General features: G+C 40.4%; 1 protein-coding gene across 2 annotated transcripts in view; it reads right to left on the reverse strand.

Annotated features, from left to right (window-relative positions):
• The window catches only part of fam135b (family with sequence similarity 135 member B), a 150,847-nt gene that overhangs the window by 20,075 nt on the left and 108,181 nt on the right, over positions 1-22,591 (reverse strand). Inside the window, exons 12-21 of one of the 2 annotated variants that reach the window (XM_061882637.1) lie at positions 17,242-17,401; positions 13,454-13,503; positions 13,213-13,368; positions 8,268-8,341; positions 8,039-8,193; positions 5,496-6,645; positions 3,942-4,111; positions 3,779-3,870; positions 3,616-3,713; positions 1,659-1,810 (exon numbers count right to left, since the gene is read on the reverse strand). In XM_061882637.1, coding sequence (XP_061738621.1) covers positions 1,659-1,810; positions 3,616-3,713; positions 3,779-3,870; positions 3,942-4,111; positions 5,496-6,645; positions 8,039-8,193; positions 8,268-8,341; positions 13,213-13,368; positions 13,454-13,503; positions 17,242-17,401 — 2,257 coding nt within the window. Of the gene's footprint in view, positions 1-1,658; positions 1,811-3,615; positions 3,714-3,778; positions 3,871-3,941; positions 4,112-5,495; positions 6,649-8,038; positions 8,194-8,267; positions 8,342-13,212; positions 13,369-13,453; positions 13,504-17,241; positions 17,402-22,591 lie in introns of both variants that reach the window. The other variant, XM_061882636.1, reaches the window with a different exon arrangement.

The raw sequence follows: 22,591 nt of genomic DNA on the forward strand, positions 1-22,591 counted from the left end.
TCATACTAACATACATTCATTCTATCATACTGACATACATTCATTCATTCTATCTTTCATTCATTCCATCATACTAATATACATTGTTTCATTCTATCATACTAACATACATCCATTAATTATATAATTCATTCATTCTATCATACTAACATACATTTATTCATTCTATCATTCTAACATACATTCATTCTATCATACATTTATTTATTCTATCATACTAAAACACATTAATTCATTCATTCCATCATACTAACATACATTCATTCATTCAATCATACATACATACATTCATTCATACTTTATATCATACTAACATACATTCATTCATTAATACATTCGTACTATCATACATACATACATCCATTCATACATTCTATCATACTAACATACATTCATTCTATCATACATTCATATTATCATACATACATTCATTCATACATTCTATCTACTAACATACATTCATACATTCTATCATATTTACATACATTCATTCATACATTCCATCATACTAACATACATTCATTCATTCTATCATAAATTCATTCATTCCTACTATCATACATACATTCATTCATACTTTCAATCATACTAACATACATTCATTCATTTTATCATACATTCTATCATACTAACGTACATTCATTCATTCATACATTATGTCATACAAACATACATTCATACATACATTCATTCATTCCATTATACATTCATTCATTCTATCATACTAACATACATTCATTCATACTATCATACATACATTCAATCATACATACATTAATTCATTCATACATTCTATCATACTAACATACATTCATTCATTCATACTATCATACATACATTCTATTATACTAACTTACATTCTTTCATACTATCATACATTCATTCATTCATTACTTCATACTATCATACATTCATTCATTCATACTATCATACATTCTATCGTACATTCATTCATCCATACTTTCATACTTACATTCATTCATTCTATCATACTAACATACATTCATTCATTCATACTATCATACATACATTCCATTATACTATCATACATTCTTTATTCATTCATACATATATTCTATCATACATTCATACTAACTATCATACATTCATACTATCATACATTCATACTAACTTTCATACATACATACATTAATTCATTCATTCATACATTCTATCATACTAACATACATTCATAATAACTATCATACATTCATACCAGCTATCATATATTCATACTAACTATCATATATTCATACTAACTATCATACATTCATACTAACTATCATACATTCATACTATCTATCATACATTCATACTATCATACAGAGATTGTGTATAAGAAATTGGAATGTGCCCCCTTTAACCAAAGTTAATTAAATAAATAAATGTTTACAGAGATTGTATTGTATGTATATAGATTAAAAAGCAGTTACCAACAATTACCCCCCCTCCCAAATTTAACTAAACGAGCCTGCAGTCAATCAATAATCAACACACCTGGGCTTGATGAAACGGAGCGGCATAAAGACCAGCAGACCCTCAAGAAAGTGTGGCCAACTACAAAAATGGTGTCCAAAGAGAGTATGGCCAACTAAGAATAATCTTAGTGAGGTGTGTATATATGTTTATATGTACAGTATAAGGTGGTGGGGGCTCACCTGTGCTGACTAAGGTGCTGTTGTTGTAAAGTGTTCCCAGGTGAGGACCAGACAGCGAGAGGAAGGTGTGCAGTCTGGACAGGTAACATCTGAAGCGAGGTCTGGTCAGCACTGAGCGGATGATGATGTTCCCCAGAGAGTGACCGATGAAGCTGCAGCCATATTAACAGTTACTTACTTACATCAATCATCATTCTTCCTGACAATATCATCATTAAAATTATTACAAATCAGCCAATTTGGACATTTTAAAGTCAATGAAGTGAGAAGATGAATTATTTGATGGGAGCAGCAGTCATCAGAGAGTCGGATGCCTCCTAGTGGCAGAAAGAAGAACTGCCTGATGAAAACAATTAAAACACAAATATGTTTATATTAAATACTGTTTATAAACTTGTAACAATAGTAGATATTAATATTGTGGTTAATATATTTGATGAAATGTAACCTCCAGAAAAAAATGTGTATTATTTCCTGACATGTAACAATCATTTGCATTATTAATATCTATTTCAGACATGTAACACACAAGCAAGCACGATTTTGTGACATCAATATTGATATTTATCTAATTATTACTATTATGTTCTGACATTTAACAGTCGCAGTTAAAGTAATTGATATGAATTTGGATTTTGTTTTTATTAGTTCAGACTTTAGACAGACAGATTTTTAACAAAGTAAGCAATATTACATAAATGGTGACGTGTAACCTCCAGGAATTAAATATTATTGGTATTAAATATATATTTTATCACAGAGATTATAAAGTCATCAATATTGATTTGTATTATTTTAGACAACAGCCAGCAGTTTAACAGAGTAAGCATTTTTATTATTAAAATTGGATATTTTTTGGCTTCAATATTAAACATTTCATTATCTCCTGACGAGTTAAAGTACTATTGCATATTTTATTACAGTTTAATAAATGAAAATGTGTATTCATTTTAATATTGATTTTTTTATGATTATTTTAAACTTCTAACAGCCAGTAGTTTAGCAAAGCAAGCATGATTATTATTATAATTTCATGAAAGGACAAAAGTCCTCAGTTGTGACTTCATGAATTATTACCGTATTTCCTTGAATTACTGCCGGGTCAAACTCCTTTCGCAAAATATTATTTTTATTAGCGCATGTCTAGAATTTCCGCAGGGTCAAACTCGTTTGGCCAAATAATTAGCATAACCCTAGAATTTCCACCGGGTCAAACTCGTCACGTCACGAGTGACACTTCACCTGTCATCATTTTCAAAATGGAGGAGGCTGATTTCAATCATTTGAAATGGCATAAAGGGAAGAAAATTAAGAGCAGAGCTATTCAGTAGGATTTAAGGTCCAAACTATTGAATATGCTAAAAAGAACAGTAAGCAGCTATGTTTTATTAATATACCGTAGCTGCATGTGTCAAATATGCGTCATTAAATGACTCCCGCCTCCTGGTGGTAGAGGGCGCTAGTGATCCTTCTTGCGACTACTCGGCTGCAGAAGAAGTGACAACAAGCAGCGATCCTTTATTTTTTCCTCTCGCTTGCACTTTTAACATGGAGGATTACATATCTAAAATAAAACCGTTTTCTAAACTGGACTTTCAATCGAAGCAGGAGGTAATAAAGGAAGATCTCCATCGAGACAGAGAGACTTTTAAAACTGAAGAAAGATAAGGAAGACTTCTATAAACAAGCTTTTGATCAGAAGGAGCTGCGCATGGACTTCATTTATAAGTAAAGGTGAGACCATAATAACGTTTTTTTTAATTAATGTGCTTTTCATGATGTATCCTTACATCACACTCAAATTAATAAGCGCAGGCCTAAATTTACCGCATGCCTTTGGTAAGTGCCAGAGTGAGAAGAGGTTTTAAATGAATTAGCGCCCCGGCGGCAATTCAAGGACTTTGGTATATTATTTGTAGACTGCCGGAGTGTGATATTGTGCCGACTCAGCACTCACCTGATCCTGCCTATGGTCAGATTGTACAACTGGATGTGTTGGATGATCTCGTCCAACAATCTGTCCGTCATGGCGTCAAAGTCAGCAAAGGTGTCGACCTGCAGCGAGATGATGAAAGTGGTTGTGCATGAACATCGGCTGAGGTCGCCGAGGTCGGCGTTACCTGGTTTCTTTCCGACATGAGGAAGTCCAGCCTGGATCCCGGCAGACCTAACTCGATAAAGGTCTTGACCAGGCGCAGGTCTGCACTGTTGCCTGCAAGGTGCAATGACGTTATTCTTGTGATGATGATGATGATGATGATGATGATGATGTGGGCCACTCACCATCCAGGCCGTGCACACAAACCACCAAGTGGATTCCATCATCAAACTCCTCGTCTTCCTCCTCAGGAGGGAAGTAAGGAAGTTGTGAGGCCAGCACAGGAAGGTCGCAGTAGAACATGCCGGCAAAGTTCTTCATGCCTGCAAACTGAGCCTCTTTGGCCTTGGAGAAACTGCACAAAACATGAATAATAACTGTGATGATATACATGACTTCATGTACTCTTTGGCCTTGGAGAAACTGCACAAAACATGAATAATAATTGCGATGATATACATAACATATTTGGCCTTGGAGAAACATCAATAATAATCACATATAAATATATATGTATGAGTATAAAAATATGATATAGTGACTTTGACTTTTAACAAGAGACTAGAACAATATCCATGCAACTATTTATGTACATACATGTATACATCGGTGTTTATGTGCATCTACACATTGACACGTACACATGTACATACTGTATATACATGTTTGTGTACATGTGGATGTCTATTTACATGTATTTATGTACATATGTATATATATTACATGTATTTATGTACATGTATATATACATGTATTTATGTACATGTATATATATGTGTCTTGAACCATTTTTTTACATTTAAAAAAATATATCAACAATCCTGACTCTTTCTGGCATGTTCTAAGCAATACATGTACATAATGCATTATTTATGTACATGTATAGATTAGAACATGTATTTACATGTATAGATTAGAACATTTATATATGCATGTATATATACATGTATGTAAATGTATAGATAAGAACATGTATATATACATGTGAATAAATACATGTATTTATACATGTATTTATTTACACATGTATATATATATGTATGTACATGTATTGATTAGAAACATTTATATATACATGTATAGATTACATAATGTATTAATACATGTATTTATACATGTATGTACATGTATAAATTAGAACATGTAAATCAACATGTACATAAATACATGTATAAATACATGTATTTATACATGTATATGTACATGTATTGGTTATAACATTTATATATACATGTATAGATTAGAACATGTATAAATACATGTACTTATACATGTATGTACATGTATAGATTAGAAGATGTATATATACATGTATATAAATACATGTATTTATACATGTATGATTAGGACATGTATAAATACATGTACATAAATACATGTATTTATACATGTATAGATTAGAACATGTATAAATACATGTATGTATACATGTATATATACATGTATATATACATGTATATATACATGTATGTACATGTATATATACATGTATGTACATGTATAGATTAGAACATGTATATATACATGTACTTAAATACATGTATTTATACATGTACATGTATAGATTAGAACATGTATTAATACATGTATGTACATGTATAGATTAGAAGATGTATAAATACATGTACATAAATACATAATATTTCCATGACTTGTGTACTAATATGATTGTAATGTAATATTTCCATGACTTGTGTACTAATATGATTGTAATGTAATATTTCCATGACTTGTGTCACCTGATCATGCGCTCGTTGCTGCCGTCGTCCATTCCCAGGTGGCTGGCGAAGGTGGAGACGATGCCAAAGGAGCCCAGTGGCTGATGGGTAATGGGCGAGGCGGTGTGGCGAGTGGACAGGCCGCTGATGGAGGGCGAGTCCCTGAGGACGGAGGAGAAGGGCAGACATGTTGGGGCGCAGGACATGTTGACCACCTCCACCATCTTCTTGTTGACGAAGGCCAGGCCGGAGTTTGTGCCGCGGCCTTGTTGAGTTCTCTGAAGGACATTTTCCTTCCCGGCACCGAGACGGATCTGCTCCACCGAGACGCCCGGGTCGTCGTCAGGAGGAAGACGGACGTCCTCCGCAGACCCCTGACTGTCTTTGTTGCCGTGACGACCGCCCCAGTTTGTCACTGAACTGGACGACTGAGATTTGTCCGAGTGCAAGGAAAAGTCTTCCGGCTGTTGTAGGAGTTGAACGTCCCGGTCTAGGAGCAGGCGGTCCTCGTCGTCCGGGCTGCTGATCTGCGGCGCCGACATGGACTTGGTCAGCTTGCCGCCTTGACACTGCTCGTCCTCGTAAGGCAGCGAGCTGATGGACGTCAAAGAGGCTTGGATGTTGCCGTCCACCTGCAGGCCTTCCAAGGAGCTGCGGTGGACCGGCCGCCGAAGGACTTTGTGTCTGGGGATCTCCCGCTCACGAGCTGGCAGGGCGGCGTCCGAGGGACAGGCCACCGAGCTGGGCTCGCTCTCGATGCCCGAGTCCGATATGAGCGAGGAGGAGCGCTTGATTATCTTGGAGAGGACGGAACCTGCTCGCTCCTTCCTGAGAGCACCGGGGGAGGAAGACAGGACTGAAAGGTGACAGACCAGAGGAAGACTTCCCGCCAACACCGAAGACTCGTCGTCCTCGCTCATTTGGCTCAGGCTCACCTCGTGGTCCGCCGCCGTCTTCTTTTCTCCGCTTCTGGAAGAATGTCTGAGAGCCTGAGGACCGCAGTACTGGTCTGGGACCGACACGTCCTGGCCAGCTGCGCTCTGGCGGGCCATGAGCGACACGTACGTGGTCAGGTCCATGCACTCGTCTTCAGGACACGCCTCTCTCTCCGGACTCCTCTTGGCTGCAGGATCCCACAGAGTCTGTTCCCCGCACCTCGGCACAACAACTTCTGCTGAAAAATACACACGTTGAATGTCAAGTACGGTAAAACAAAGGTTTAAAAACAAGGGTACCATATTGTCCGCACGCACGCATATTTTCACAAATGCCTCAAAGGAGTGAAGGGTCAGAGCTTTTCTTCCTGTCACTCACTCACTCCTGCTAGAGTGGAGCCCACGTATCTTCCTCTCGCACGCACACATTTTCACAAATGCCTCAAAGGAGTGAAGGGGTCAGAGCTTTTCTTCCTGTCACTCACTCACTCCTGCTAGAGTGGAGCCCACGTATCTTCATCTCGCACGCACGCACATTCACAAATGCCTCAAAGGAGTGAAGGGTCAGAGCTTTTCTTCCTGTCACTCACTCACTCCTGCTAGAGTGGAGCCCACGTATCTTCATCTCGCACGCACGCACATTCACAAATGCCTCAAAGGAGTGAAGGGTCAGAGCTTTTCTTCCTGTCACTCCCTCATTCCTGCTAGAGTGGAGCCCACGTATCTTCATCTCGCACGCACGCACATTCACAAATGCCTCAAAGGAGTGAAGGGTCAGAGCTTTTCTTCCTGTCACTCACTCACTCCTGCTAGAGTGGAGCCCACGTATCTTCATCTCGCACGCACGCACATTCACAAATGCCTCAAAGGAGTGAAGGGTCAGAGCTTTTCTTCCTGTCACTCACTCATTCCTGCTAGAGTGGAGCCCACGTATCTTCCGCACGCACGCACGCACGCACGCACGCACGCACGCACGCACGCACGCACGCACGCACGCACGCACGCACGCACGCACGCACGCACGCACGCACGCACGCACGCACGCACGCACGCACGCACGCACGCACGCACGCACGCACGCACGCACGCACACACACACACACACACACACACACACACACACACACACACACACACACACACACACACACACACAGAAAGAGAGAGAGATCTGCTAGAGTGGAATCCACGTATCTTCCTCTCTCGCACGCACGCATATTTTCACAAATGCCTCAAAGGAGTGAAGGGTCAGAGCTTTTCTTCCTGTCACTCACTCACTGTGAAGTGAAGTGAATTATATTTATATAGCGCTTTTCTCAAGTGACTCAAAGCGCTTTACATGGTGACACCCAATATCTAAGTTACATTTAAACCAGTGTGGGTGGCACTGGGAGCAGGTGGGTCAAGTGTCTTGCCCAAGGACACAACGGCAGTGACTATGATGGCACAAGCGGGAATCGAACCTGCAACCCTCAAGTTGCTGGCACGGCCACTCTACCAATCCTGCTAGAGTGGAGCCCACGTATCTTCCTCTCGCTCGCTCGCACGCACGCACGCACGCACGCACGCACGCACGCACGCACGCACGCACGCACGCACGCACACGCACACACACACACACACACACACCTGCTAGAGTGGAGTCCACGTATCGGTCCTCAAAGATGATGGGCAGGCTGCTGCAGTCGCCATCGATGTCCAGACACTCCACAGGCAGAGGAGGCAACTTGGCCAGGTAGTCGGAGCCTCGCACTTCTGCCGCTACTTCAGCTTGTCTGCCGATGCTGAGGACAAATCCACAACAATTGAATGTTTGCATCTTTTCCAGAAGTGTCCTGTCGAAGGTGCCTTTACTCACAGCTCCTCTTGGAAGGTTAGAGATGTTTCTTTGGGATGTGCGGTGAAGAAATACGCCTCAGAAAATCTCCTCACCTTCCACAAATAAAACATTGCAATTAAATTGGACTTTTTTCCGTCAGTGAACAACAGAAGGTGTCAGCAGCTGTCACCATATATTCCATTCTTTTTAACCACCAGTGTTAATTGAAATTCCACTGCCAGGCGCAGACTTAAATAGCACAGCAAACATGTTCATCTGACACCTGTTGCTATTAAAGCCCACACCCTGTGGGCGGGGGAGGGGGGGACATTTAGGAATTTAAGTGACATTTTGATTCAAAATTATTGGCCTATTCATCTTTTAATGATGGCACTTCTTCTTATTCTGGATCCAACATAATTGTTAAAAGGGAACTGTACTTTTCTTTAGTATTGTGATCATTTAAAATCCTTACGTAAAACAAGCACACACGTTTGCCTTTTTTTATGCATTCTAACTCGCAAAAAAACAATAGCAAAAGTCAGCTAGCGGGAGTAGACTATGGCAAACACAAAGCCCTCTAAAAACATCCAAAAAGCGTTTACATGACCTGAATATTCACAAAGTATTAACGATAACGTAAGCGCTAACGGAGAGGAACTACTTTTAGCAGCGCTGTGATCACGGAGCGCTAACTGTCTTATTGAACTGCTGCATCACCTCAGAATTGGTAAAAGTTTATATATTTATTATAAATCATGCCTTGCACCTGGTCAGTAGAAGATTGTGGCCATAAACCGAACAGTTGGTCAACTTTCACTTGCGACTTGATGATGAGAAAACCCCTTTTTTTTTTTTGCCTGTGTGGGGATTATGATTCATTCTTCATCTAAACTGGAAAATATGAACATCCTATCACCCAGTGAGAGCAGACATAAGTGATTGTTTTACTACTGGTATATCTTGTTTAGCACTTCCCAATACTGTTACATCGACTTAGTGTTTCACTAAAACTGCATCTGTTTAGCAGAGCTTCTAAAACTTGTAGATCATCCTCCTTATATTCGGGCTCAAAAATATAATTTGTCCTAAAGGAGTCTTTGTTGTCTCCCATCAAGTCTGGCAGTTTTGTCGTCGTTAAAGGAAAATGTGAAGGTTAAATTATTGCGCCACGGTATGCTTAAAATTATCTAAATATATAAGCATTTCATGTTATCATGTGACTACATGTATTTAGAAATGTTTATATATAGCATCAGTTGACCTACATAGTCACCTGACTTTTGCTAGTGTTTGTTTACAATTTAGGATGCATATAAAAAGAAAAATGCGTGTTCTTGTCTTACATAAGGATTGTGAATGATAGGCAACATTTTTATTAAAATGCAGTTTAGCTTTACTTAGAATCGAAACATGCATCTAATTTCATTTAAGTTGGAGTTAAATGGTATAAAAAGGATTCCACATAAAAGTGTGAATAAAATATTGCAATAGTAAGTAACTACACATTTAACTAGTAATAGTTGCAATCGATCGTTTATTTAAAGTTTAGATGTTTTTCATGTGTCTTCTTATAAGTTGACAGTAAAGTAGCAATAGAATGGAAAAACAAGTTGACTTGATGTGCTTAATTGTATCCATTAAACATATACAATTGTATTTACAGTACAAAAAGTATGTGAAAATACCGTCTAAACTTTGCAAAATGCCCAAAAATCTGTTGGCCATTTGGAATATTCTCCTTCAAACATTTTCGGCAATATCCATAAATTGTAATTGTATTGAGCTTGTGGACCCCAGGAAGACTAGTGGGTGGTTGTGGCAAACAGCTAATGGGGATCCTTGATAAAAACCAAATCAAAATCCTAGATTCTACTTAGTTCTGCACTCTGACCTTATTATTAGATCAGTCACACTAGAAATAATCAAACATTGGAAAGAGATGTGTTGTCTATCATTCACAATCCTTACGTAAGACAAGAACACATACTCGGCTTTTTTATGCATTCGAAATTGTAAATAAATAAATAACCATCGAGGGTCTTCCAATACGGCCATAAAATCCTCTAAAAAAACATCCAAAAAACACCAACAATACGCCATTTACATGAAGTGACCTGAATAATATTGTTATTATAAGCGCTAACGCAGACGGCCTACTTTAGCGCCGCATTAAAGGGGAACATTATCAGCAGACCTATGAAAGCGTCAATATATACCTTGATGGTGCAGAAAAAAGACCATCTATTTTTTTAACCGATTTCCGAACTCTAAATGGGTGAATTTTGGCGAATTAAACGCCTTTCTGTTAATCGTGCTGGAGGCGATGACGTCAGAATGTGACGTCGCCGAGGTAACACACCCACCATTTTCATTTTCAACACATTACAAACACCGGGTCTCAGCTCTGTTATTTTCCGCTTTTTTGACTATTTTTTGGAACCTTGGAGACATCATGCCTCGTCGGTGTGTTGTCGGAGGGTGTAACAACACTAACAGGGAGGGATTCAAGTTGCACCACTGGCCCGAAGATGCGAAAGTGTCTGCCGCCAGACCCCCATTGAATGTGTCTGCCGCCAGACCCCCATTGAATGTGTCTGCCGCCAGACCCCCATTGAATGTGTCTGCCGCCAGACCCCCATTGAATGTGCCTGCCGCCAGACCCCCATTGAATGTGCCAGAGTGTCTCCACATTTGACCGGCGATGCTAAGGCAGACATGGCACAGAGATGTATGGATAACCTGCAGATGCATTTGCAACCATTAAGTCAACGATAGTCAACATTTGTTGATGTTGACTGCCAGCTAATCGATGCTAACATGCTACGCTAATCGATGCTAACATGCTATTTACCGGCGGTGCTAAAGCAGACATGGCACAGAGATGTATGGATAACCTGCAGATGCATTTGCAACTATATTACGTTTCCTTCCACCCACATTTAATGCGAAACAAACACTTACCAATCGACGGATTTAAGTTGCTCCAGTGTCAAAAGATGCGAAAGTCCTAATCGTTTGGTCCGCACATTTTACCGGCGATGCTAACGCAGCTATTCGGCCATGCTACGGCTATGAATAGCGTCAATAGCTATTCGCTCAATAGCTTCAGTTTCTTCTTCAATACTTTCATACTCCAACCATCTGTTTCAATACATGCGTAATCTGTTGAATCGCTTAAGTCGCTGAAATCCGAGTTTGAATCCGAGCTAATGTCGCTAATTCTTGCTGTGGTATTCCCATTGTTTGTTTACATTGGCAGCACTGTGTGACGTCACAGGGAAATGGAAAGTGGTTTCGAAGATAGCGAAAATAAGGCACTTTAAAGCTTTATTTAAAGATATTCCGAGACCGGTAACATTTTGAAAAACACTTCAAAAAATACAACAAGCCACTGGGAACTGATTTTTACTGTTTTTAACCATTTTGAAATTGTGATAATGTTCCCCTTTAAAGGCAGTGAGCCTTGACTGCTTTTACTTGGTCTCAAACTTACTAAAAGTTGATTCTAGATCATAATTCATGCATCTCTCAGCTGCTAGTAGACAAATGTGGCCATGGACCGAGAGACTGGTCCACTTTGACATGATTACCAGGGGTGTAACGGTACGTATATTTGTATTGAACCGTTTCGGTACGGGGGTTTGTGTTCGGTTCGGAGGTGTACCGAACGAGTTTCCACACGGACATATTAGATAGCGCACCGCACGTTGTGTAAACAATGCAGAGCGAGGCACAACACACGGCAGGCTAGCAACGACCGGGCGAGGACAACATGTAAAAGCCGGAGCTGGAAGACCCTCCTGCCTCGTTAACATCTCCCCTTTGGGAACACTTCGGCTTCGCGGCGCAATACAACAATGGAGTAGGGCACGCCAACCCCGAGTCAAGCTCACTTTAAGGAAGAGAAAGAGGAGGGTGGTGCAAACACCGCATTCAAGCAGTCTCTCCTTAAGGCTAAAGCAATAGCAAATGTTTCTATAGCAGCACATTTAAGACCATTTATACATCCATTTTCTACGAGGTCGCGGGGGGTTGCTGTATTGCATTAAAACTAGATTTTGACCCACTTCTATGGTGGAAGAACAATAAGCCCATATATCCTCTTACTACCAAGTTAGCCAGGCTAGGGGGGAGAAGAAAAGTTAATCTGAGGCTGAGTTGACTTGAAACTGTTTAATGTTGTACTTCTTATATGTAGAAGAAAAGTTTGGTCATTTTGATTCTTAATTTTTCCTTCTTTATTATCTATTTTCGGCCAGTGCGACGTATACTCCGAAAAACACGGTATATCTGATAAGCATTTAAGTCTCATCTTAAAACTCATCTGTATACTCTAGCCTTTAAATAGACCTCCTTTTTAGACCAGTTGATCTGCCGCTTCTTTTCTTTCTCCTATGTCCCCCCCTCCCTTGTGGAGGGGGTCCGGTCCGATGACCATGGATGAAGTACTGACTGTCCAGAGTCGAGACCCAGGATGGACCGCTCGTCGGGACCCAGGATGGACCGCTCGCCTGTATCGGTTGGGGACATCTCTACGCTGCTGATCCGCTTGAGATGGTTTCCTGTGGACGGGACTCTCACTGCTGTCTTGGAGCCACTATGGATTGAACTTTCACAGTATCATGTTAGACCCGCTCGACATCCATTGCTTTCGGTCCCCTAGAGGGGGGGGGTTGCCCACATCTGAGGTCCTCTCCAAGGTTTCTCATAGTCAGCATTGTCACTGGCGTCCCACTGGATGTGAATTCTCCCTGCCCACTGGGTGTGAGTTTTCCTTGCCCTTTTGTGGGTTCTTCCGAGGATGTTGTAGTCGTAATGATTTGTGCAGTCCTTTGAGACATTTGTGATTTGGGGCTATATAAATAAACATTGATTGATTGATTGAATTGCTTCAACACAGAGACAACTTGTTTTTCCACTCTACTGCCAGTTGAAGGTGAGAACTATAAATGCAAGACATAAGTAAAAGTGTAACTCTCACCCTGAGCGTGTGATGTTCCTGGGCCAAATGAGAGAGGATGTGAGGATTGAACACAACTTTCTCCAAGAAGAAACTCCAGAAGACGGCCAACTGTGAGCAGAGGTGAGCCACGTCTCTGCTGATCTGCTCCGCCACCTTCTCTGGGCTGTCCTGCACCTGTGAGGGATGTTCATGTTCATTATTTCCATACAATGTGACCATTTACTTGTCTGATAAATGTTTGCATGCACGGTAGACGCACCTGCAGCTCGATTGTGAGTTGATTGAGTGTTTCTTCCATAGGCAGGACTTCTGTGATATGATATTTAAACAGTTATTGGCAGTCAAGTTGATTATTTATTGGTGATCACATACTAGCAACATGTTCAGTCCAAGAAGGGTCCGTGAATAATTGCACATATTTACGAACAAATACATTAAAAATATACGACAAAAATCCAATGAGTTGAATAAATAAGTTATCATAGGTTGATAGATTGGATCAAAATTAAAACCATTCATAAATGATATCAATGCAAACACATGAAGATTTGAACACTATTTCATTGTTTTCTATTGAGGCTGTGCAAAATCTAAATGTAAAATAGAAAGTATAGCTGAACTGCAATCACCAGACCTAAACGCACATTGGGGAACTTCCAGGTTTCAGGCGATGGTCTAGAGCAGGAATGTCCAAACCTTTTGACCGGGGGGGCCGCTATGGGCAAAAAAAAAATTGGCTGGGGGCGTAGAGTATAAATATAGATTAAGGGTGTCAAACGATTAAAATATTTAAATGTGATTAATTGCAGCCTTCCCGGTAAGGTTTATTCAGGTGTACTGGAGAGGAGGCTACGCCGGATAGTCGAACCTCGGATTCAGGAGGAACAGTGTGGTTTTCGTCCTGGTCGTGGAACTGTGGACCAGCTCTATACTCTGGGCAGGGTTCTTGAGGGTGCATGGGAGTTTGCCCAACCAGTCTACATGTGCTTTGTGGACTTGGAGAAGGCATTGGACCGTGTCCCTCGGGAAGTCCTGTGGGGAGTGCTCAGAGAGTATGGGGTATCGGACTGTCTGATTGTGGCGGTCCGCTCCCTGTATGATCAGTGCCAGAGCTTGGTCCACATTGCCGGCAGTAAAACGAACACATTTCCAGTGAGGGTTGGACTCCGCCAAGGCTGTCCTTTGTCACCCATTCTGTTCATAACTTTTATGGACAGAATTTCTAGGCACAGTCAAGGCGTTGAGGGGTTCCGGTTTGGTGACCGCAGGATTAGGTCTCTGCTGTTTGCAGATGATGTGGTCCTGATGGCTTCATCTGACCGGGATCTTCAGCTCTCACTGGATCGGTTCGCAGCCGAGTGTGAAGCGACCGGAATGAGAATCAGCACCTCCAAGTCCGAGTCCATGGTTCTCGCCCGGAAAAGGGTGGAGTGCCATCTCCGGGTTGGGGAGGAGACCCTGCCCCAAGTGGAGGAGTTCAAGTACCTAGGAGTCTTGTTCACGAGTGAGGGAAGAGTGGATCGTGAGATCGGTGCGGCGTCTTCAGTAATGCGGACGTTGTACCGATCCGTTGTGGTGAAGAAGGAGCTGAGCCGGAAGGCAAAGCTCTCAATTTACCGGTCGATCTACGTTCCCATCCTCACCTATGGTCATGAGCTTTGGGTCATGACCGAAAGGATAAGATCACGGGTACAAGCGGCCGAAATGAGTTTCCAGGTCTCTCCCTTAGAGATAGGGTGAGAAGCTCTGTCATCCGGGAGGAACTCAAAGTAAAGCCGCTGCTCCTCCACATGGAGAGGAGCCAGATGAGGTGGTTCGGGCATCTGGTCAGGACGCCACCCGAACGCCTCCCTAGGGAGGTGTTTAGGGCACGTCCAACCGGTAGGAGGCCACGGGGAAGACCCAGGACACGCCGGGAAGACTATGTCTCCCGGCTGGCCTGGGAACGCCTCGGGATCCCCCGGGAAGAGCTAGACGAAGTGGCTGGGGAGAGGGAAGTCTGGGCTTCCCTGCTTAGGCTGCTGCCCCCGCGACCCGACCTCGGATAAGCGGAAGAAGATGGATGGATGGATATATTCATAGTTAACTCAAAATTGATCGAGATTAGTTGCAGAAAAATAAAAAAATTGTAATTAAGTATACTCTAGACCTGTGGTTCTCAAATGGGGGTACGCGTACCCCTGGGGGTACTTGAAGGTATGCCAAGGGGTACGTGAGATTTTTTGAAAATATTCTAAAAATAGCAACAATTCAAAAATCCTTTATAAATATATTTATTGAATAATATTTCAACAAAATATGAATGTAAGTTCATAAACTGTGAAAAGAAATACAACAATGCAATATTCAGTGTTGACAGCTAGATTTTTTTGTGGACATGTTCCATAAATATTGATGTTAAAGATTTCTTTTTTTTTGTGAAGAAATGTTTAGAATGAAGTTGATGAATCCAGATGGATCTCTATTACAATCCCCAAAGAGGGCACTTTAAGTTGATGATTACTTCTATGTCTAAAAATCTATATTTATAATTGAATCACTGGTTTATTTTTCAACAAGTTTTTAGGTATTTTTATATATTTTTTTCCAAATAGTTCAAGAAAGACCACTACACATGACCAATATTTTGCATTGTTTTTGTATTTTTGGTCCAATATGGCTCTTTCAACATTTTGGGTTGCCGACTCCTGCTCTTTTTGAACGACTGGAACACCCAAGAACAAAAGAGCAGTACAACATTTTCTGCTCAAACTCTACACCCGGGGTGCCCATTACGTCGATCGCGAGCTACCAGTCGACCGCGGGGGGTGTGTCAGTCGATCTCCAGCCAGGCTTTTAAAAAAAATAGACCTAAAAATGAGTGATCATCAATCTTCACCAAGACGTCACTTAAATGACATTCACGGTACCGGAGGGTCTTGTGAGATGACGCTGGCTGCTGCAAGATCATTATTATGAAAATATGACCGAGAGGAAGGCGAGAAACACTTTTTATTTCAACAGACTTTCGCGCCGTCCCTTCCGTCAAAACTCTAAAGGCAGACTGCACATTTCCTATCTTCACAATAAAAGCCCTGCTTCATGCTGCCTGTGCTAACTAAATACAGAGTCTCGGAAAACTGGCGTGCACAAGCGATCCCTCAGAAAGTGATGTGCACGCCAGATTTCCGAGACTCTTATTTTGTTAGCGCAGGCAGCATGAAGCAGGGCTTTTATTGTGAAGATAGGAAATGTGCAGTCGGCCTTTAGAGTTTTGACGGAAGGGACGGCGCGAAAGTCTGTTGAAATAAAAAGTGTTTCTCGCCTTCCTCTCTGTCATTTTTTCATAATAATGAACTGGCAGGAGCCAGCGTCATCTCACAAGACCCTCGGGTGCCGTGAATGTCAATCAAGTAAGCTACGGAATTTGCCGCCAATGTTTTTCTTGTAAAGTGTATGGAAGCTGGATGAATTAGATGCCAAAAACCAACCACTTTCATGTGGTATTGTACAGAAAGGACCACTTTTTTTCTCCTCCATTTGAAAATGTGGGCGTTATCATCATTACTGTCTGATTCCAATCAATGCAAGTCATCAGAATCAGGTAATACACCAACTTATATTCTTGTCTTTGTGAAAGAAAGACATCTATATGTGTTACACATGCTTGTATTATCATTAAACACATTTAACTTGTTTACAAAAATGTCTCTTTCATAAATAAATAAATATAAATGATATATATAAATGAGGTAGATCCCCTCGAGTTGGTCAATTGAAAAGTAGCTCGCCTGCAGAAAAAGTGTGGCCACCCCTGCTCTACACTCACTCTTTCTTGCTTTAATGCTACGCTCAATCTGCTTGACCGTCGTGTGGGTGAAGCCGCCAAGAAGAAAAAGGGATGTGAGGTTATATGCAACCCAGCTAATGAAGATGTAAAGTATTGTTTTTGTGCCATGTGGCCTGCAGACAATGTAATTACTTTTATGGCCACGTTTATCATTTAGTGTGCAGCTGACGATGCTAAACAATAAGTTAGGGACATAGAAAAGTGTTATTTGATCTCACCTGTGTCGTCCGACATGAGCTCCAGCTGAGGGACCTCCTTCATCAGAGCAGTGTAGTAACTTCTCACAGCACCACGGGCGGCCAGCAGGAGGCGACAGAGCCTTCGATGCCACACGTGAGCTCTCTGCAGGCAGTCCTCGCTGGGCACATAAAAACTCCCCTGCGGAGAGAAGAAATGTCAGCTGCTATGTAACGAGCGTGTTCGCATGCTTCAACTTTACAGCCTCCACTGGAACATTTGTGCAGGACCTCCACCAAAACAGCCGCCCTTTTCCCCCCCATTGGCAAAGTCACAGTAATCACGTCAAATAAGTCTCCATGAAACACAGTAAAGGTGCGGCCCTTTTGGACCTTGGCCTTCACCTTGAAATTTAACCTCAGGCCAGACTGTGGATAAAATGTCAACTTCTTTCAAGGAATCCAAGTCAACCTTTGTGACAGAGGTTAGAGTTCACAAACAAACCTCTAGAAACAGGGGTGTCCAAACTTTTTCCACTGAGGGCCGCGCACGGAAAAATTAAAGCATGCGGGGAACATTTTTAGGACCCTATTGAAACTGCTGTGTTTTATTATTATTCCGCACCTACGCGCTGTAATTTGACCCCCTTAACATGCTTCAAAACTCACCAAATTTGACACACACGTCGGTATAGCAAACCTTCCCAACATATTAAGCAACCAATCCCCCAAAATGAAAATTGCGCTCTAGCGCCCCCTAGGAAAAAATTACAGACAAAACTGCATGTAACTTCTGTTATGAATGTCATAGCGACATGAAACAAAAACTCCTATGTAGGTCTGACTTAGACCCAATTTTCATACACTCACTTCTTTCAGCAAAAATCTACAAGAAGTTGGCAAAAACCCCTTCAAAATAAAATTTTCGCAAAAAAGGCAATTTTTGCCTCTTTGCGCTGTAATTTGACCCCTTTAAAAGGCTTCAAAAGTCACCAAACTTGGCGCACACATAAGGACTGGCGAATATTGCGATCTAATGAAAAAACCAAACCCCAAAACTCAAAATTGCGCTCTAGCGCTATTTTTGAATAAAACGCTGAAAAAACTGCTCCTGGGAAGAAAACACAGAGAAAACTGCTTGTATCTTCCGGTAAGAATGTCGGAGCGACATGAAACAAAAACTTCCATGTAGGTCTCGCTTAGACCTACATGTCATAGATTGACAACCCCCAACAAAAATCAACAGGAAGTTTGCAATCCCCCCTTCAAAACAAAAGTTTTGTAAAAACCGGTCACCTTTCTTCAAACATTATCTCCTCTGAGTGCGTTTGTTGTTTTGGCTTCAAACTCGCACAGGAGAGAGATTGAACCTTTCTGATTAAAAGTATAGAACAGAGTTTTGATAAGTTCTCAGGTTTTGATTTTACGCGCCTTCAAAGAAACCCTGTGCAAAGTCTCCTAAAAAATGTCATTTTTGCCTCTTTGAGCTGTTATTTGACCCCCTTAAAATGCTTCTAAACTCACCAAACTTGACACACACATCAGGTCTGGCAAAAATTGCGATCTGATGAAAAAACCTAACCTCAAAACTCAAAATTACGCTCTACCGCCCCCCTAGGAATACAACATGGACAAACTGCTCCTAGGAAGAAAACACAGACAAAACTGCTTGAAACTTCCGGTAGGAATGTCAGAGAGACATAAAACAAAAAACACTATGTAAGTCTCACTTAGACCTACATTTTAATAATTAACATACTTTAGCAAAAATCAACAGGAAGTTTGATATTTTCACTTCAATACAACAACTGCATTACTTTCACAATGCATTAGATTCTCAAAATAGTGGCTCCAAGGCGTCTTCTAATGCTTATCCGGCCGTGGGTCTCGGGGGCAGCAGCCAAAGGCGGACCCGACCAACGCTGCTTGCAGATTTAATTCTTTATTATTCCGACGCCTCTTTGAACTGTAATTTGACCCCCTGATCATGTTTCAAAACTCACCAAATTTCACACACTCATCAGAACTGGCGAAAATTGCCATTTAATAAAAAAAATAAAATAAAAAAAAAATAAAAAATGCGCTCTAGCGCCCCCTAGGAAAAAAAAACCCAGACTGCTTGTAACTTCCGCTAGGAATGTCGTAGAGACATGAAACAAAAACCTTTATGTAGGACTGACTTAGACCTACATTTCCCAATTTAAACTTATGTAGCAAAAATAGACAGGAAGTTGACAAAAACCCCTTCAAAGCAAAACTTTCGCAAAAAATGCTATTTTTGCCCCTTTGAGCTGTAATTTGACCCCCTTAAAATGCTTCAAAAGTCACCAAACTTGGCACACACATCAGGACTCGCAAAAATTGCGATCTAATGAAAAAACCAAACCCCAAAACTCAAAAATGCGCTCTAGCGCAATTTTTGGATAAAACACAGAAAAAACTGCTCCTAGGAAGAAAACACAGACAAAACGGCGTGTAACTTCCAGTAGGAATGTCGGAGAGACATGAAACAAAAACCTCTACGTAGGTCTCACTTAGACCTACATTTTAATTATTGACATCCTTCAGCAAAAATCAACAGGAAGTTAAAAATTACCCCTTCAAAATAAAAGTTTTGTAAACACCCGTCACCTTTTTTCAAAAGTTATCTCCTCTGAGCGCGTTTGTCGTTTCGGCTTCAAACTCGCACAGGAGAGAGATTGAACCCTTCTGATTAAAAGTGTAGAACAGAGTTTTGATTACTGCTCCGGTTTTGATTTTACGCGCCTTCAAAGAACCCCTGCGCAAAGTTACCTAAAAAAATGTAATTTTTGCCTCTTTGAGCTGTAATTTGACACCTTTAAAATGCTTCAAAGTGCAAATTAAAGCTCTACTATACAAAGCGAAAGCCATTTATCAACAACATCCAGAAACGCCGATCTGTAATTTGACCCCCTTTCCATGCTTTAAAACTCCCCAAATTTTACACACACATCAGGACTGGCGAAAATTGCCATCTAATAAAAAACCAAACCCTAAAAATCGAAATTGCGCTCTAGCGCACCCTAGGAAAAAACCCAGACAAAACTGCATGTAACCTCTATGTTGGTCTGACTTAGACCAGGGCTTCAGTAGCGGCGGCAGCAGCCAAAGACGGACCCGACCAACGCTGCTTGCAGCTTTAATCATATTTGTCATTTTCAAACCATTTTTAAAATGTATTTTACCATTAGGGGTCCCAGGGACCATAAAGGGTCTCAGTTATTAAAATGTTAAAAATAAGTAAAATTTTTATTATTATTTTTTATTTGACGCTTACAGTAAATCTCTATATCAACTTAAAAAGAAAGGTTTTATGGCTTTTCTGTCAAAAAAAAAAAAAAAAAAAGTTTTTATAGTGAAATTTAATTTTGCAGTAATTAGAGCCCTGAAAGATCAATAATGCAGGACACCATTGATTTTAATTCTTTATTATTTTTGAGTAATCACAGTGAAAAGATAAATAAAATACCACTAAATATATTTGGCATACAAAATGTGCCTCACTCAGAAAGTGATACATTTGTATTAGTTTTTTTTTTATTTTTTTACTTTCAACACTTAAGTTACGAGATCAACTTCAGATATATCTGTCCATTTTACGTTTAAACTATTATTTTGTTTGTTTTACGCTATTTTGTCAAAGAAAACTTTGTTTTAATATGGCAACTACACAATATGTGCAATATTTACCACATAAAACGTTTTGAAGTGAAATATTTGAACTAATTGGAGCTTTGAATATAATTCATTATAAAATTGATTTTTTTTGTCATTAATTTTTTTTGGAGCAATGGCAACAAAATAAAAAATTTATAATTGATTGATTAAAACTTTTAATTGGTAGATTGCACAGTACAGTACATATTTACCCTACTGTGCAATACTACACTTCGAGTGCAATACGTCCGTCACTGATTGTTATTCATTACTTCGGTACTCCTGTCTTGCTCTGTATATTGTACAGTATTTGTATTTTGTACTTCTATAGTGTTTGTATATTGTACAGAATTGCTTATTATTTTTATTGGATAGTAGTCTGTTTATTTCAATTGTTAGTTTTTCCTTTATTACCTCTTAAGTCATTTATTTCACCCCATATTTGTTCCCACTACCGCACCTTAAGTTGGAGTCTTTAATATCGTTATATGCAAATATAATGACAATAAAGTTCATTCTATTCTATTCCGTACAATTGACCACTAAATGGTAACACCCCAATAAGTTTTTCAACTTGTTTAAGTCGGGGTCCACGTTAATCAATTCATGGTAAAGATGATTCTTACATGGTAAAATAAAGACAAAAGAAAAAAAACAGCCTGCATGGCAGCTTTGTGTCAACTTTGCAACTTTTTCTCGTTAGATTTCACCTCATTCCAATTTTTTTAATGTTTATTTTTTATTTTCGCAAGAGCATTTCCAGACTGTGTGGGGGGCCGGTAAACAATTAGCTGCGGGCCGCAAAAAGCCCCCGGGCCGCACTTTGGACACCCCTGCTCTAGAATAATCCAAAAATAGGACTAAAGAAAATTTGGAAAAGAAACGGGACAAAAACAAAAACTATTCCAATAAAAAGGCTACATTTCTATTTATATTTGAGCATGTTTGACTGATAGTAAAACAATACAAAATAAATAATCTAATCGACAAATGTATCATCTATTTTCATTGATTTCTTTATTTATTTATACAGTATATGTAAAGATAAATAATTCTAGCAGTTGCTTGCGTGAGTCAATGGTTTGTTTGCTATTCATCATGCAGCTGTAGCTAAGTTTCAAGGTGTTCCTGTTGAATATCTTCCTGAGTACATGTTTATTAGGAATGTGTCTGTCATCATCCAAAACTGCAGCTAAAGATGTAGTCTGTGCCAGAAAGAAATGTTTTTAATGATTTACCTTCCCAGCATGTCCCCTTTAAACAAACTGGTCTCTTCATGCCGGCACAGAAGAAGGCACTACTGTGGAACAATGGCCACACACCATGAAATGTATACTGTATATACTGTATGTAACAACCACAGACACCTCAATAAAATCCCCTGAAGAGCAGGGATACCTGCGAAACAGGCTTGTCGCGATGAAAAAGCCTCTGTGTTTTTTCCTGAGCTAATGTGTGTATATATATGTATATATATATATATATATATATATGTAGGTGTGGGAAAAAAATCACAAGACTACTTCATCTCTACAGAACTGTTTCATGAGGGGTTCCCTCAATCATCAGGAGATTTTAATGGAAGCATTCACATACAATGGTTTATATAGGGCACAGAGTGGGTAGGTGCAAGCAGGCGTAGGGTGTGGTGATTGGCTCATGTGTTACCTAGGTGTCACCACACCCTACGCCTGCTTGTACCCACCCACTCTGT

The sequence above is a fragment of the Nerophis ophidion genome, linkage group LG21 (genome assembly GCF_033978795.1).
Source record: "Nerophis ophidion isolate RoL-2023_Sa linkage group LG21, RoL_Noph_v1.0, whole genome shotgun sequence".
Classification (NCBI taxonomy): domain Eukaryota; kingdom Metazoa; phylum Chordata; class Actinopteri; order Syngnathiformes; family Syngnathidae; genus Nerophis; species Nerophis ophidion.